The 11475-nt window shown below is 50.8% G+C and overlaps 1 protein-coding gene across 1 annotated transcript; it reads left to right on the plus strand.

Moving 5' to 3' along the window:
* Positions 1-333: 333 nt before the first annotated feature.
* Positions 334-10640, plus strand: LOC113209558 (synaptotagmin-4; the record flags this gene model as incomplete). Its single annotated transcript, XM_052265688.1, has 7 exons — positions 334-630; positions 3237-3541; positions 5611-5827; positions 5920-6075; positions 6188-6311; positions 7240-7433; positions 8069-10640. Coding segments are annotated over 7 exons (1413 nt in total), but the record flags the coding sequence as incomplete, so codon positions are not given.
* Positions 10641-11475: the final 835 nt, after the last annotated feature.

Below are 11475 nucleotides of genomic sequence, written 5' to 3' on the forward strand. Positions count from 1 at the left end.
CCCCCCCCCCCCTCTCGCGTATCTGCTCGCCTCTCTTCTTTTTCACACTAATTTTTTTCCTGGCAGCTTGATGCGTCGCGTTCTGACACTGAACAAGATTAATGACAGGTCACGCGCCCGCCCCGCCCCGCCCCGCTTCCCGCTCGAAATAAGGGCGGCGTGTTGGTGGACGCTGTTTGTTGTGGAGGGTGTAGTTCGTTGCTCTCGATTCCGTCCCATCATCGTGTGTTTGTAATACTGCCACACATTTTGCGTGTGTTTTTGAAGTTCCTTTTTGCTTCCTACTTCCGCACTCTCCACCACTAACCCCAATGGTTTTTTGTTTCTGCCCCTTTTGCAGTGAGCACGCCGGCTATCGTGGGCATCTGCCTGGGCGCGTCGCTGTTCCTGGTGCTGACGGCGGCCGTGACATGCGTGTGCTACCGGCGCCGCTCCCACTGGTCGCAGGGCCACGAGAAGCTGGGCGGGCTGGGCAAGCCGCGGGGCTCGGGCGACAAGCCGCTGGCCATGCAGCAGCACCCGCGGCCCTGCCCGCGCCGCCCCACCGCCGTCAAGAGCCCCGCCGGCGGGCCGCCGCAGTACCTCAAGAAGAGCCCCAGCCCCACCGGGCCCGGCAAGTCACCACCGGGGGTGAGTAGAGCAGCTGGCGAGGGAAAACTCGCACACCCCGCTACAAGACATTAAAGCGTCAAATGGAATCAACTTTTGTACAATCTATGGGATAATTTAAGTAACATATTGCTGGAGGTTATTATCGTGTGCTCCGAAAGGTGGTTGGTTTTATGAATAGTGTATGTTGAGAGTTTTTTTCCCTTTCTTTTTGAAGGAATATATCACTCGGTGGGTCACCTAAAGGCTGGGATAGGCCTCAGCCGTCCCCTGTCGGGATAAACTTATTGATGAACTGTAGCGCGCCGAGTCGTTTCAACTTCTGGTTAGCTTTCAATGTCCTCGCAGCTCCCTCGCGCCCACTCACCGGGCCCCTCCCCCCCCAAACAAACCCAACTTGCCCGCGATGCAAGTTGAGAGTACGCCCCAATTTTCTTTTCGGTTCTAAAGCCCCGCCACCCCCCTTCTCTCCCTTCCGGCTGTGTCGTCCCTTCCTCCGCGTATCTTAGCCTGTGGAGAGAGAAACTTTCCTAATTTTACAAACGGCTGGAGGAAGGAATCTAAAGCAATATAAGACGCCGGTCGCCGTTAATTGCGCACGTGTTTGTATACATTATTTCAGAAAGAGTGAGGTGGTTTCAAAGGTCCCCTTTCTAGTCCCTCTCCCCCTTTTGGCTTCCCCACTCCCGCTGGTTGTCCAGAGGCACACGACGCGCATTTTAATTTGATACAAAGCTATAATTTTTCCTCTATTATCTGCTCTCTCCGTTTCTCCCCCCCCCCCTCTCCCTTGTCTTTTTCTGAGCTGCAGTGCCGCAGTGCTATACCGAAGAGCATTATTTCCCTATTTTATTTATTTAGAGTATGCGGGAGAGGGGCTAACGAGAAAGCGCAAACGTAACAATAATCTTTTCTAAGGTTGTGCGATCGTTGAATAAAGGGGATAAAAAAAAACACACAATCACATTTTTAAGCGCAGAATCCCGCACTGAGCAGCAGCACCAGTAGCGAAAGGATTTCTGCAACCTCAAGCAAGGCGGCCTCGCAAATCCCAAAACGCAGCGTGACAAGTCTCCGCGACCCGGAGATTGGATATAGGGCGCCGTGGATCACCTTTAATATTGCGATATTCTGGACCGATTGGCGATTTTGGAAAAGGGGAAGATGGGGAGGGCGGGGGTGGGGGTAAAGAGGGTAAAGTGAGAAGGGTGGACATAAATCACAACGGCAACGCGAGCCACCCTGCTTATTAAAATCGACCCTGTCGATATTATTCTCGCCGTCCTCGAATTGCAACCCTCGCGCCGCGCTGCTGTGGCTGCGGCTGTTTTTGGGTTTGGATTAACGTCAAGCTGCCGCGTTATTCCGGTCGCCATATCCGGCATATCCTGCGCGCGTGTTTCGCGCTGAGCTCAAACTGTTAGTTTGTGAAAAACGAAATGTTACCTAACGTAACCAGAAAATGGTATTATGAATATTGGCCGACATTGCCAAAAAAGCGAAACAATTAACACACTCTGGTATTCAAACAGAGTAACGTCACATTCAATATAATGTGAATTGTGTCAATTAGTGTAAAAAACAGTCATAAAATTAGTTTGCTGCCATTTTCTTTTACTACTAATTTGTATATTGAGCTTTGTGTCGTGTCCGCGGTGGTAAGGACAGATCTTGATGAATTATTTGTAGTAGGTGGGCCAATGAGGGAGAAAAGAGAGGAGATGTTGGTTTGAGTTTATTAGAGTAGTTTATTCAACAATAACATGAAACAGGTAAACACGGTATAGAAGCCATTCAAGGCGGTGGGGACAGGGTTGCCAACTACGCATTATGGAATGATGAATACATGACACTTTGGTTCAGTCGGCCGACCGTCCGGTATTGTGCGTAACACCATTGAAGACCCCCCTGCACCATGCGACATTTCCTCGTTCCATTCGGCTTTGGCATGGAAGTTCGCCACTTCTCCGCATAACTAAGGGGGGGGGGGGGATTTTCCACCTTTCCCGGCCGGGCCAGTCCGCGCCTGAAATGTGGTGTACTATTACGGAACCGGCGCGATACCGGACAGACACAGAGCTAAAAACAGACCCTTTTGCAGGATCGGGACAGTAGAGCTCCCGGATTTTTCGACTTACCGGTCCTGATTTCGGATACGGTCCTCAAAATGTTAATGTTTTCCACTAATATTTGTAGAATATGTTAGCTCCTGCACTTTATCGGAAAATAGTGCTTAAAACTCGGGGAAATGTGGGGAAAAGGTGTCTGGAAATCAGGAAAAATTCCGGGAAAAGGTATATGCAAAGTTTGTGGCAGCCATGCATGGCGTTGCTCCACCCTCACGGGCTAAATGTCAGAGGTTATACCAAAAGTGACATAGTTTTCCAACCATTGTGATACAAGTCACAGTCGTTTAAATATGACGTCACGGTGTTTGAATAACAAAACATTGTCTCTGTCACATTTCGTTGCGCGCATAGTTTTGTATGGGTTAATCTGACAGCTGAGGTTATCTTACTACGCTAGGAGGGGATAAAGAAAAGGGGGAGGGTGGCTAAATCCGGAGCAGAGGTGCTTCGCGTCGGCATGAACGTGATTTTATTATCGTGGGTCTTGTCTCTCCGCAGGCGACGACCCCGAGCCCGACCAAGGACGCGAGGACGCCGCCGGGAGGCCACCACGGCGGCGGCACGAGCCCCACCGGCATCCCCGGGCCGGGGGGCGCGACGCTGCCCGTGGCCCCGGCAGCCGCCGCCCCCGCCGAGCCCGCGCGCCTCTACACGGAGAGCGAGCGCTCGGCCGTGCAGCCGGCGCTGCAGTCCGCACCGCCCGTGTCCAAGGAGGAGCTCGACGCCAACGAGAAGAACGCCCGCCGACAGCAGCAGCTGCTCACGGAGCCGGGCCAGCTGGGACAGCTCACCTTCAAGCTGAGGTGGGTGCGATTCGTAGGAACACGACGTCACGCGACAGGTCGACGACTGGAATTTTCCCAAGGTACAGCTAGAGTACACCTGGAGTACACCCAGGAGTACATCCTGGAGTACACCCTGGAGTAAACATGAGGTTCAACCTCGAGTACACCCTGGAGTACACCTGGAATACGCCCGGAGTACTTTCAGCCCGGACCACAGCAGTCGTCGACCCCTCGCCGTCACGCGCTCCGCCCGCTCGGTCGTCAAGACTAGCTCCTGGGTGACACGCCCCGCCATATCGCGCGAGGTTCACGCCGCTGCCTCGCGTCACGGCCGCACACGTCACGGCCCGCGGGCCTTTGTCTCAGTCCGACACAATGCCGCCCGGGCCCCTTACGCTCTGCAAAGTTCCTCCACCCCCCGCTGCTGCCCCTCCCCCCTCTCGCCCACACCACCGCGGAGTTGCGAGCATAATTTCTCATCTTCTGATTTGCCCTCTGCCGCTTTCCACTCAGTGGCTGACGCCGTTGCGCTGGTGGAGGGGCCGGGGTCGGGAGGAAGGGAGGTGGACGAAAGATTTGGGAGGGCGAGGGGCGGTGGGGTTGCCTGCGGGAGTTGAGAGAGGCGCAGCCAATCAGAACGGCGACTTTTAAAAGCGCTGCCGGGTATCAACTTCTGATCAAGGACCACGCACGTCTCCACCCTCCTGCCGCCCACTCCCCCATCTCCTTTTGCTTCTCCAGCTCCTCTACTCCACCCCCTCCGCCCTCTTCCTCTTCTCCTACGCCTCCTCCGACCTTCAAGTCGCCCGATCTGGCGATAAATGGCCACACGCAGCCTGATCCGGTGCGGCAGTGACGTCTGGATCCCCCGCGCGCGCCCGAGGCCGAGGCCCTTTGAGTTGTGGTTGGTGTTTGTACTCCTGAGAGCCCCGGGCGTGACTGCCGCCAGGTTGGCCATCATCGATAGAGTGCAGCAGCGTGGTGCAGCGCCAGGGTCTGCGATACCATCTGAGCTGTGCCACTGCGCACCGCTGTCGAACAACTTGCCGTTGTTTATTTTTATTCCGTCAGTTTTACTGGCTACTTTATAGGGCCCGGCTTGGAATGAAACGACGACCACTCGACAATTTTTGCTTCGACTCGACTTCTTTATTTCGACGTTGCATCGACCTTCTTTTCTTGTTGGGGAGCCAAAACTCGAGCGCATGAGTTGTAACAGTAACTAGAATAGCTTGTTCATTTCTTTTCTTTCGTCTTGTTTTTCGAGTAAAATGGGGAAACAATATCAAGTGTATACTAGTGCATTGGCGCATAAAGCTGCTCGAGGAAGGGGAGTGGCGGTCCGCGGTAAATTATGCGATTATCGACGTCGTTTGTGCGCCGTCGCGTGAAGTGCAGCTTTATGAGAATCTTAAACGCAAAACCCTTTCCCCTTCCAGTTCCCCTCCTTCCCGTTGCCTCTCTGCGCAGCGCTTTTGCTTTCGCGCCTTACACTTTGCCTTTTCACACAGAAGGCCCGCCTACGCGCAGCTCCGTGGAATTAATTACGCAATTTAAAATGGTTCTAAAATCACGAGAATTAATTACGCAATTTAAAATGATTCTGAAATGGCGCGCGCGCGCGCGCGCTCCCGCCGCCGCCACCACTGCGCTTGCCCAGCTATAATTTTCTCGCGGGCAAACAGTCCCCCTCTCTCACCTAATGCCGAGCGCTCCTCTCGCCCAGGAGCGCGCTGCCTCGCCGCACCTCGCCGCGCCACGCCCAGCCACGCCCTCTCTCACGCCATATTTTCCGTGTGTGAGTGTGGCTGTGGGCCCCGCAGGGTGGACGCCGAGGGGCGAAGAGGGAAGGGGCAGGGGAAAGGGCAGAGGCAAAAAAAAGGAACATAGCTGCTTGCTGTTCCCAGTAATGGTGCCATTTATTCCGCCCGTTTTCCCGACCGAATGTATTTCCAAGATAGCATGTTGCGCTCTTCAACGCGCCGCCTCGGCGCTCTCCACTGTGGGGGAGCAGATGGCTGGAGAGATGGCGGGGGGCTTCTGGGAACGTCCGACAGGCGCTAAAAAAACACTCTCTTCTGCTGCAGGTACCGCCAGGACAAGAGCACGCTGGTGGTGACTGTCGTCAAGTGCAAGAACCTGCCGGCCAAGGACCCGGGGCTGGGCAGTTGCGACCCGTACGTCAAGCTGCAGCTGCTGCCTGACAAGCAGCACAAGGTCAAGACCCGAGTGCTGCGCAAGTCGCGTGACCCGCAGTACGACGAGGACTTCACCTTCTACGGCATAAACGCAAACCAGCTCCAGGTGCGCTCTCTCGCCCCTGCACAGTGCACTGCAAGTATTTCAACGGCGTTCATTTCATTTGCATATATATCTTTCTATATTTCCCCCGGCAGAGCATCACCCTGCACTTCGTCGTGCTGAGCTTCGACCGCTACTCCCGGGATGACATCATCGGCGAGGTGTTCTGCACGCTGAGCTCGGTGGACCTCAGCAACAAGGACAACCACCAGCAGATGCTGACGAAGAACATCCTGCCCCGAAGCCTCAAGGTGAGGTCTCCGACGCCCCGCGGGTGGCGCTCAAGGGCGCTCGGACCGGAGACGGAAAAAGCGGCCCACCCCGGGGGACCCGTGTCGCTTACAGACTTTGTTTCGTCCGCAGATCCGGTCGCAGGGCCGCGGGGAAATCCTGGTGTCGCTGTGCTGGCAGCCTGCGGCCAACAGGCTCACCGTCGTCATCCTCAAGGCCAGGAACCTGCCCAAGATGGACGTGACGGGCCTGGCTGGTAAGCGAGTGACACGGTGTGGTGTACTGTACAGTCCCGGCGCGCACGCGTGCGCAGTGTGGTGCCTATCCTGGGCCTGGCGGGCGCCTCGGTAGACAGTCCCGGCGCGCACGCGTGCGTCTTGTGTTGCCTATCCTGGACCTGGCGGGCGCCTCGGTAGACAGTCCCGGCGCGCACGCGTGCGTCTTGTGTTGCCTATCCTGGACCTGGCGGGCGCCTCGGTAGGCAGTCCCGGCGCGCACGCGTGCGTATCGTGTTGCCTATCCCGGACCCGGTAGGCGCTTCTCCCAGGGGTCGACGGCCCCCGCGCCCGGCGGCGGCTCCCCCGCCACGTCCGCCGCAGCTGCGCTAACTACGCGGCAGTTTGCAGACACCTCCTGCGGCTTGCCCCCGGGGGCGGGGCCCGGCCGGCACCGGGGGCCGTGCGGCCATATCGCCGGCGCTTCGATCGCGGAGGCAGGGCCGACCCCCAGGGGGCTCCGAGGCGGGGCGGGCAGGCTGGCGTGCTGGGTAGCTGCTTGCCTTGACAGCCCAAGGCTTAATTTCTCGCCTTAATCCCCCCGGCGTAAGGGCGTAACCCAGCCTTGTGGATATTGAAACCGCGCGTGGCCGCGCTGCGTCAGCGCCGCTCCCACACTCACTCACTGCGCAGCGCTCGCTCGAGGGGCGGGACCGCCTCCTAGAGCCCGGCCGTTAGTTAGTCTTTAGCTGACAAGTTTTCTCACGGCATCTCATCTTTTTCTTATTTTTTGCTTTTAGCTCAAGACCTAAGTACACTGCTGCGGGTAAAATACTTTAAAAATATGAAAAGCGAACTGAAAAAGCCCTATCCTCCACAAAGAAAGAAAACCGCGAGGACATAAGTTTCTTCTGTGTTGCTTTGTGGACTTTCTGGCCAGCCGCTTATGATGCTCACTTTCTGTTCTAGACCCCTACGTAAAGATGTACCTGCTTGTTGGCGGCCAGCGAGTGGCCAAGAAAAAGACCCATGTGAAGAAGCGCACTCTCAACCCCGTCTTCAACGAGTCGTTCGTGCTGGAGGTGCCTGCCGGTGCCGAGGGACTGGAGTCCGTATCCCTCGAGTTCCTGCTGCTGGACTGGGATCGTGTTACGAAGAACGAGGTGAGTATTTACAGATAGGCGTTGTGCTCGGTTGTGCATCACTTCACTTATCGACCGTAGGTCTCCAAAGACCTCTGGTATTCGCAAGACCGAAACCTCACTACTTGCGCGCCTCACGGCGTCAAGACCGGGCAGTCCCTCCTGCTCTGCCTTGCCGCACGCTAAACCGGGCTTGTCGTATATCACCGGCCCCTTTACCTTTTTTCTCTCCAGTGTCCCTTCTAGATTTGCCCTGGGGGTATTCCCTCTGGGTGTTTTCTCTGTGTGCTCCGAGGGTGTTCCCTCTGGGTGTTCCCTCTGGGTGTTCCCTCTGGGTGTTCCCTCTGGGTGTTCCCTCTGGGTGTTCCCTCTGGGTGTTTCCTCTGGGTGTTTCCTCTGGGTGTTCCCTCGGGGTGTTTCCTCTGGGTGTTCCCTCTGGGTGCTTCCTTTGGGTGTTCCCTTTGGGTGCTTCCTTTGGGTGTTCCCTTTGGGTGTTCCCTTTGAGTGTTCGAGCTATGTGTTCCGTTCCAGCTGGGTGGGTGTTCCCGATTGTCCCCCGGTTGGCCTCGCTGTACCTGGGTGTCCAGCCAGGGAGGGCACCTTGTCGTGCCGAACTCTGGGATCAGAATGGTCGGTAATGCAAAGACTGTTTGCAGGTCATTGGTCGCCTCGAGCTCGGCGGCTCACGCTGCACTGGGTCCGCTCTTCATCATTGGAACGAGGTGTGCAACTCACCGCGCCGGCAGATAGCAGAGTGGCACAAACTGCGAGAATAACACACGCGTGTGTAAGCTGCGTAATACCTAACCTACTTCCTCTCTCGAAATCGCCATCATGTAACAACTTAATTTTGCGTATCATGACCCTAATAGCGCTCTGTCAGCCGACTCAAGTAGGATACTGATAGAGTCGGCGGTTTCCAATGACTGTCTTGCAAATATTAATATTATATACATTTATATTATGTTGTATCATATGCTGTCGATCTCAGAATCACATTCATAACATTTGAGAATTGAATTAGTAAGTGTATCAGATCAGACCGGAAGTATTAATTATTTCTCTCGAAGATGGTAGTCGAAGGCATGTTTAAACAAGCCACCACTATGGGATAAAAATACACGAAATTCTTACAGAAAACTGTTGGCAACAAATGCCAAAACATTTCAAGGTTTACAATTTAATTGACATTCCAAACAGTAAGTTTAGATGTAGTAATATGTAACTAGATTCTATTTGCTCTAGCAAACCTAACTCTTTTTCCTTTGAACTGACATGTGAATAATATGCAGATGAGGCATTGAAGACGTTTTGTACGTATTGTGGTTGTGACCGCTATTTGCATTTTACATCATTAGCTACATCTGTAGTTTGTTTGTACGTATTCAGAATTTAGAGAGTATGTCCATAAGAGACTCAATCACATTTGTAAACGAAAACGGCTGGATAGTATCCACAGAAACATATGAGCCGATTCTATTTGATTTGACAAATATAAATGAAGTTCGGATGTATTTGCTTTTGTATTATGTTCGATTTTGTTGCATAGAACTAAATGCTATATTTCAGTGGCATTATGAAGAGTTATTCTTAGGCTTTTACTTCAAGCAGACCAATTTAATAGAAATTGCTTGCGCTTGGTGACGAGAATATCAACCAAGGACTAGTGTGTACAGGGCAGGGTAAAGCTGAGTTCAGTGGGAGCCAGTCTTAATGTCTATATAGGGCTGCCTAACCAGTCCTAAAGAGCAGTTTTGTCTTCCTTTATTAGCGCACTTCACATGTATGGAACTCTATAAATATGTAATTGTGTTATACAAAAATAATGAGCCAGGAATTTTAAGACAATGCTGCATATCATGTACTTTATGGGTGGGGTTTGAAAAATATTCTATGACTTTAACTATTCAATCACTGTTTAACACGATTTGTGGAAAAAATTGGATTTATTAAAAAAAAAAGCATTCCTTATATTTTTATCTGTACTGGCTAGTAGACTGCGCATCTATGATATCAGCATTGACTATTTGATGTGGAATAGACATACGGGAGACTGAGTTATGACTCTCATATTGTTAGATGAGAGCAGATTACTGGTGAGAATGTCTATAAAAATACAATCAAGAATTTAGAATTAAAATGTACATACTTACTTTTCCTACTACTTTTGCTTAGTTAAATTGAAAAGAAATTGTGTACGAAGAGAAAAAGTTGATCTATTTATTGGGAAAGAAGGGGAAAATAATTCACCTAAGGTTTCCTAGAGTTGAGTGAGTCGTCCATTAAACATTAATTTCGTGTAGATTTTCTCTCCAGAAGTAATGTCACACTTCATTTCAAAATTATTGGCTCACTTAGATGTAACCTAATATTGTTTTCTTGGAAAGGGGCTGGCTCCCCTTATGTTAAAGTTTAGTGAACTGGAACATGCAACTTTTCTTTTAATTGACGTTTTCTGGTGTATTTGATGCACATTGCTGCACATTTGGTGTTTCATTACATTTACAGAGTTAAAATTCATGTATTAGTCTACCAGCATATGAATGAAGGTGAAATAATCTATACTCTCACGCAGGTTTCGCCAAACCGGATGTTTGCGTTTTCCTGTTTCCTGTCGAGGCAAATATATAGTACCAACTAGTTTCATAGGATACGGCTACGGTCTCAGCAACATACGAGCCAAGTCCCAAAGGTCATTACTGTTCAGTGGTGTTAGTCCTATATCACTCTTCTAAACCTTTGGAGAGCCTCAGTGGACGTGGAAAATAAAAGAATGGCATTTATGTTAAAAATGAAACACATCCATATTCTATCTATTTGAGTGTATAGTGTAGTCAAGAGAGATGCTTCCTGCGTATTGTATCTGTTATACCTCTAAATATTGGTTTGAACTTCTTGTGTTGTCTTAAAAGAACACTAGACATATTTTCTGACCACAATTATCTGCATTTGGTTTTGTGGAAACTTATATCAGTAAAAGTAGGTGTAATGGCTTAGTATGCTGGTGTAGTGATACACATAATATTCTGTCTCAAATTTTCTACGCAAATTTGTCACCTATTGTTGCCTACAGATTTTTTATTTAAGAGCAAAATGTGTCTGAGCTCTTGGTTGCATGAGTTAACTTTAATCAGGTACTCGTGAAAAAACAAACAAAAACAGCAGCATGTTATATTTTCTCATTCTCAGTTTGATCAGCACAAATAAAGTGTGAAGACATACAAACTACATCGATATTTTTAATCACCTGCTAAAACCGAACACGTCGTACCACTACGCACAAATTTTCAGAATATTGACTCTTCGCACGTGCCTTGAACAAAAGACGCTACACGGAAGCACCAAAGTCTTCATGGCCAAGTGGGCCACTTCCTAAAATCGCGTGCAGGGTGGCCACGCAACCTGGAAGTCAGGGAAAAGTCAGGGAAAAAAGTATTGGTCAGGGAAATTGAACGGTGGTCAGGGAAAATTACCGAATCTTGCTCGAAATTGTTATTTTCAAACTTTCGGTGGCATTTTCAATTTTTGGGGAGGCAAAAAGTTCCACTTAAAATACCTCTAAAAGTCAGGGAATTTGCGTAAAAAGTCAGGGAAAGGTCAGGGAAAAGTCAGGGAATTTGATAGCTCCGATTGCGTGGCCACCCTGGCGTGTCCGCTGTCTCTGAAACCCTCCCAAAATCATCTGAGATCATCCTGCAATTATAAAATCTTGCGTAGTCTGCCGGTTAATTTCAGTCTGAAATCCACTGAACTGTCAATTGAAATCCTCTGGAATCTGGTCAAATCCACTGAAATCCTGTGAAATCCATCGAAATCTTACAAAACCGGCTGAAATCGTGAGTTATCCTGAAAATCAGACGAAATAAAATATTCAGAAATACTATCCGAAATCCCTGAAATCATGTGAAATCTCGCATTCCATTCAAAAAAGGAGGGTGTGGCCCCCTCGTTTATGGTCTAGCATTCTACACTGCATCAGATCAGCATAGTATATACAGATATATAGCACGGCCAGCGTCCGCGGTGTAGCGCTAAGGCATCTGGTGATACTCCGTGCCCTTCA

The sequence above is a fragment of the Frankliniella occidentalis genome, unplaced genomic scaffold (assembly GCF_000697945.3).
Source record: "Frankliniella occidentalis isolate FOCC.00 unplaced genomic scaffold, Focc_3.1 Scaffold29, whole genome shotgun sequence".
NCBI lineage: Eukaryota > Metazoa > Arthropoda > Insecta > Thysanoptera > Thripidae > Frankliniella > Frankliniella occidentalis.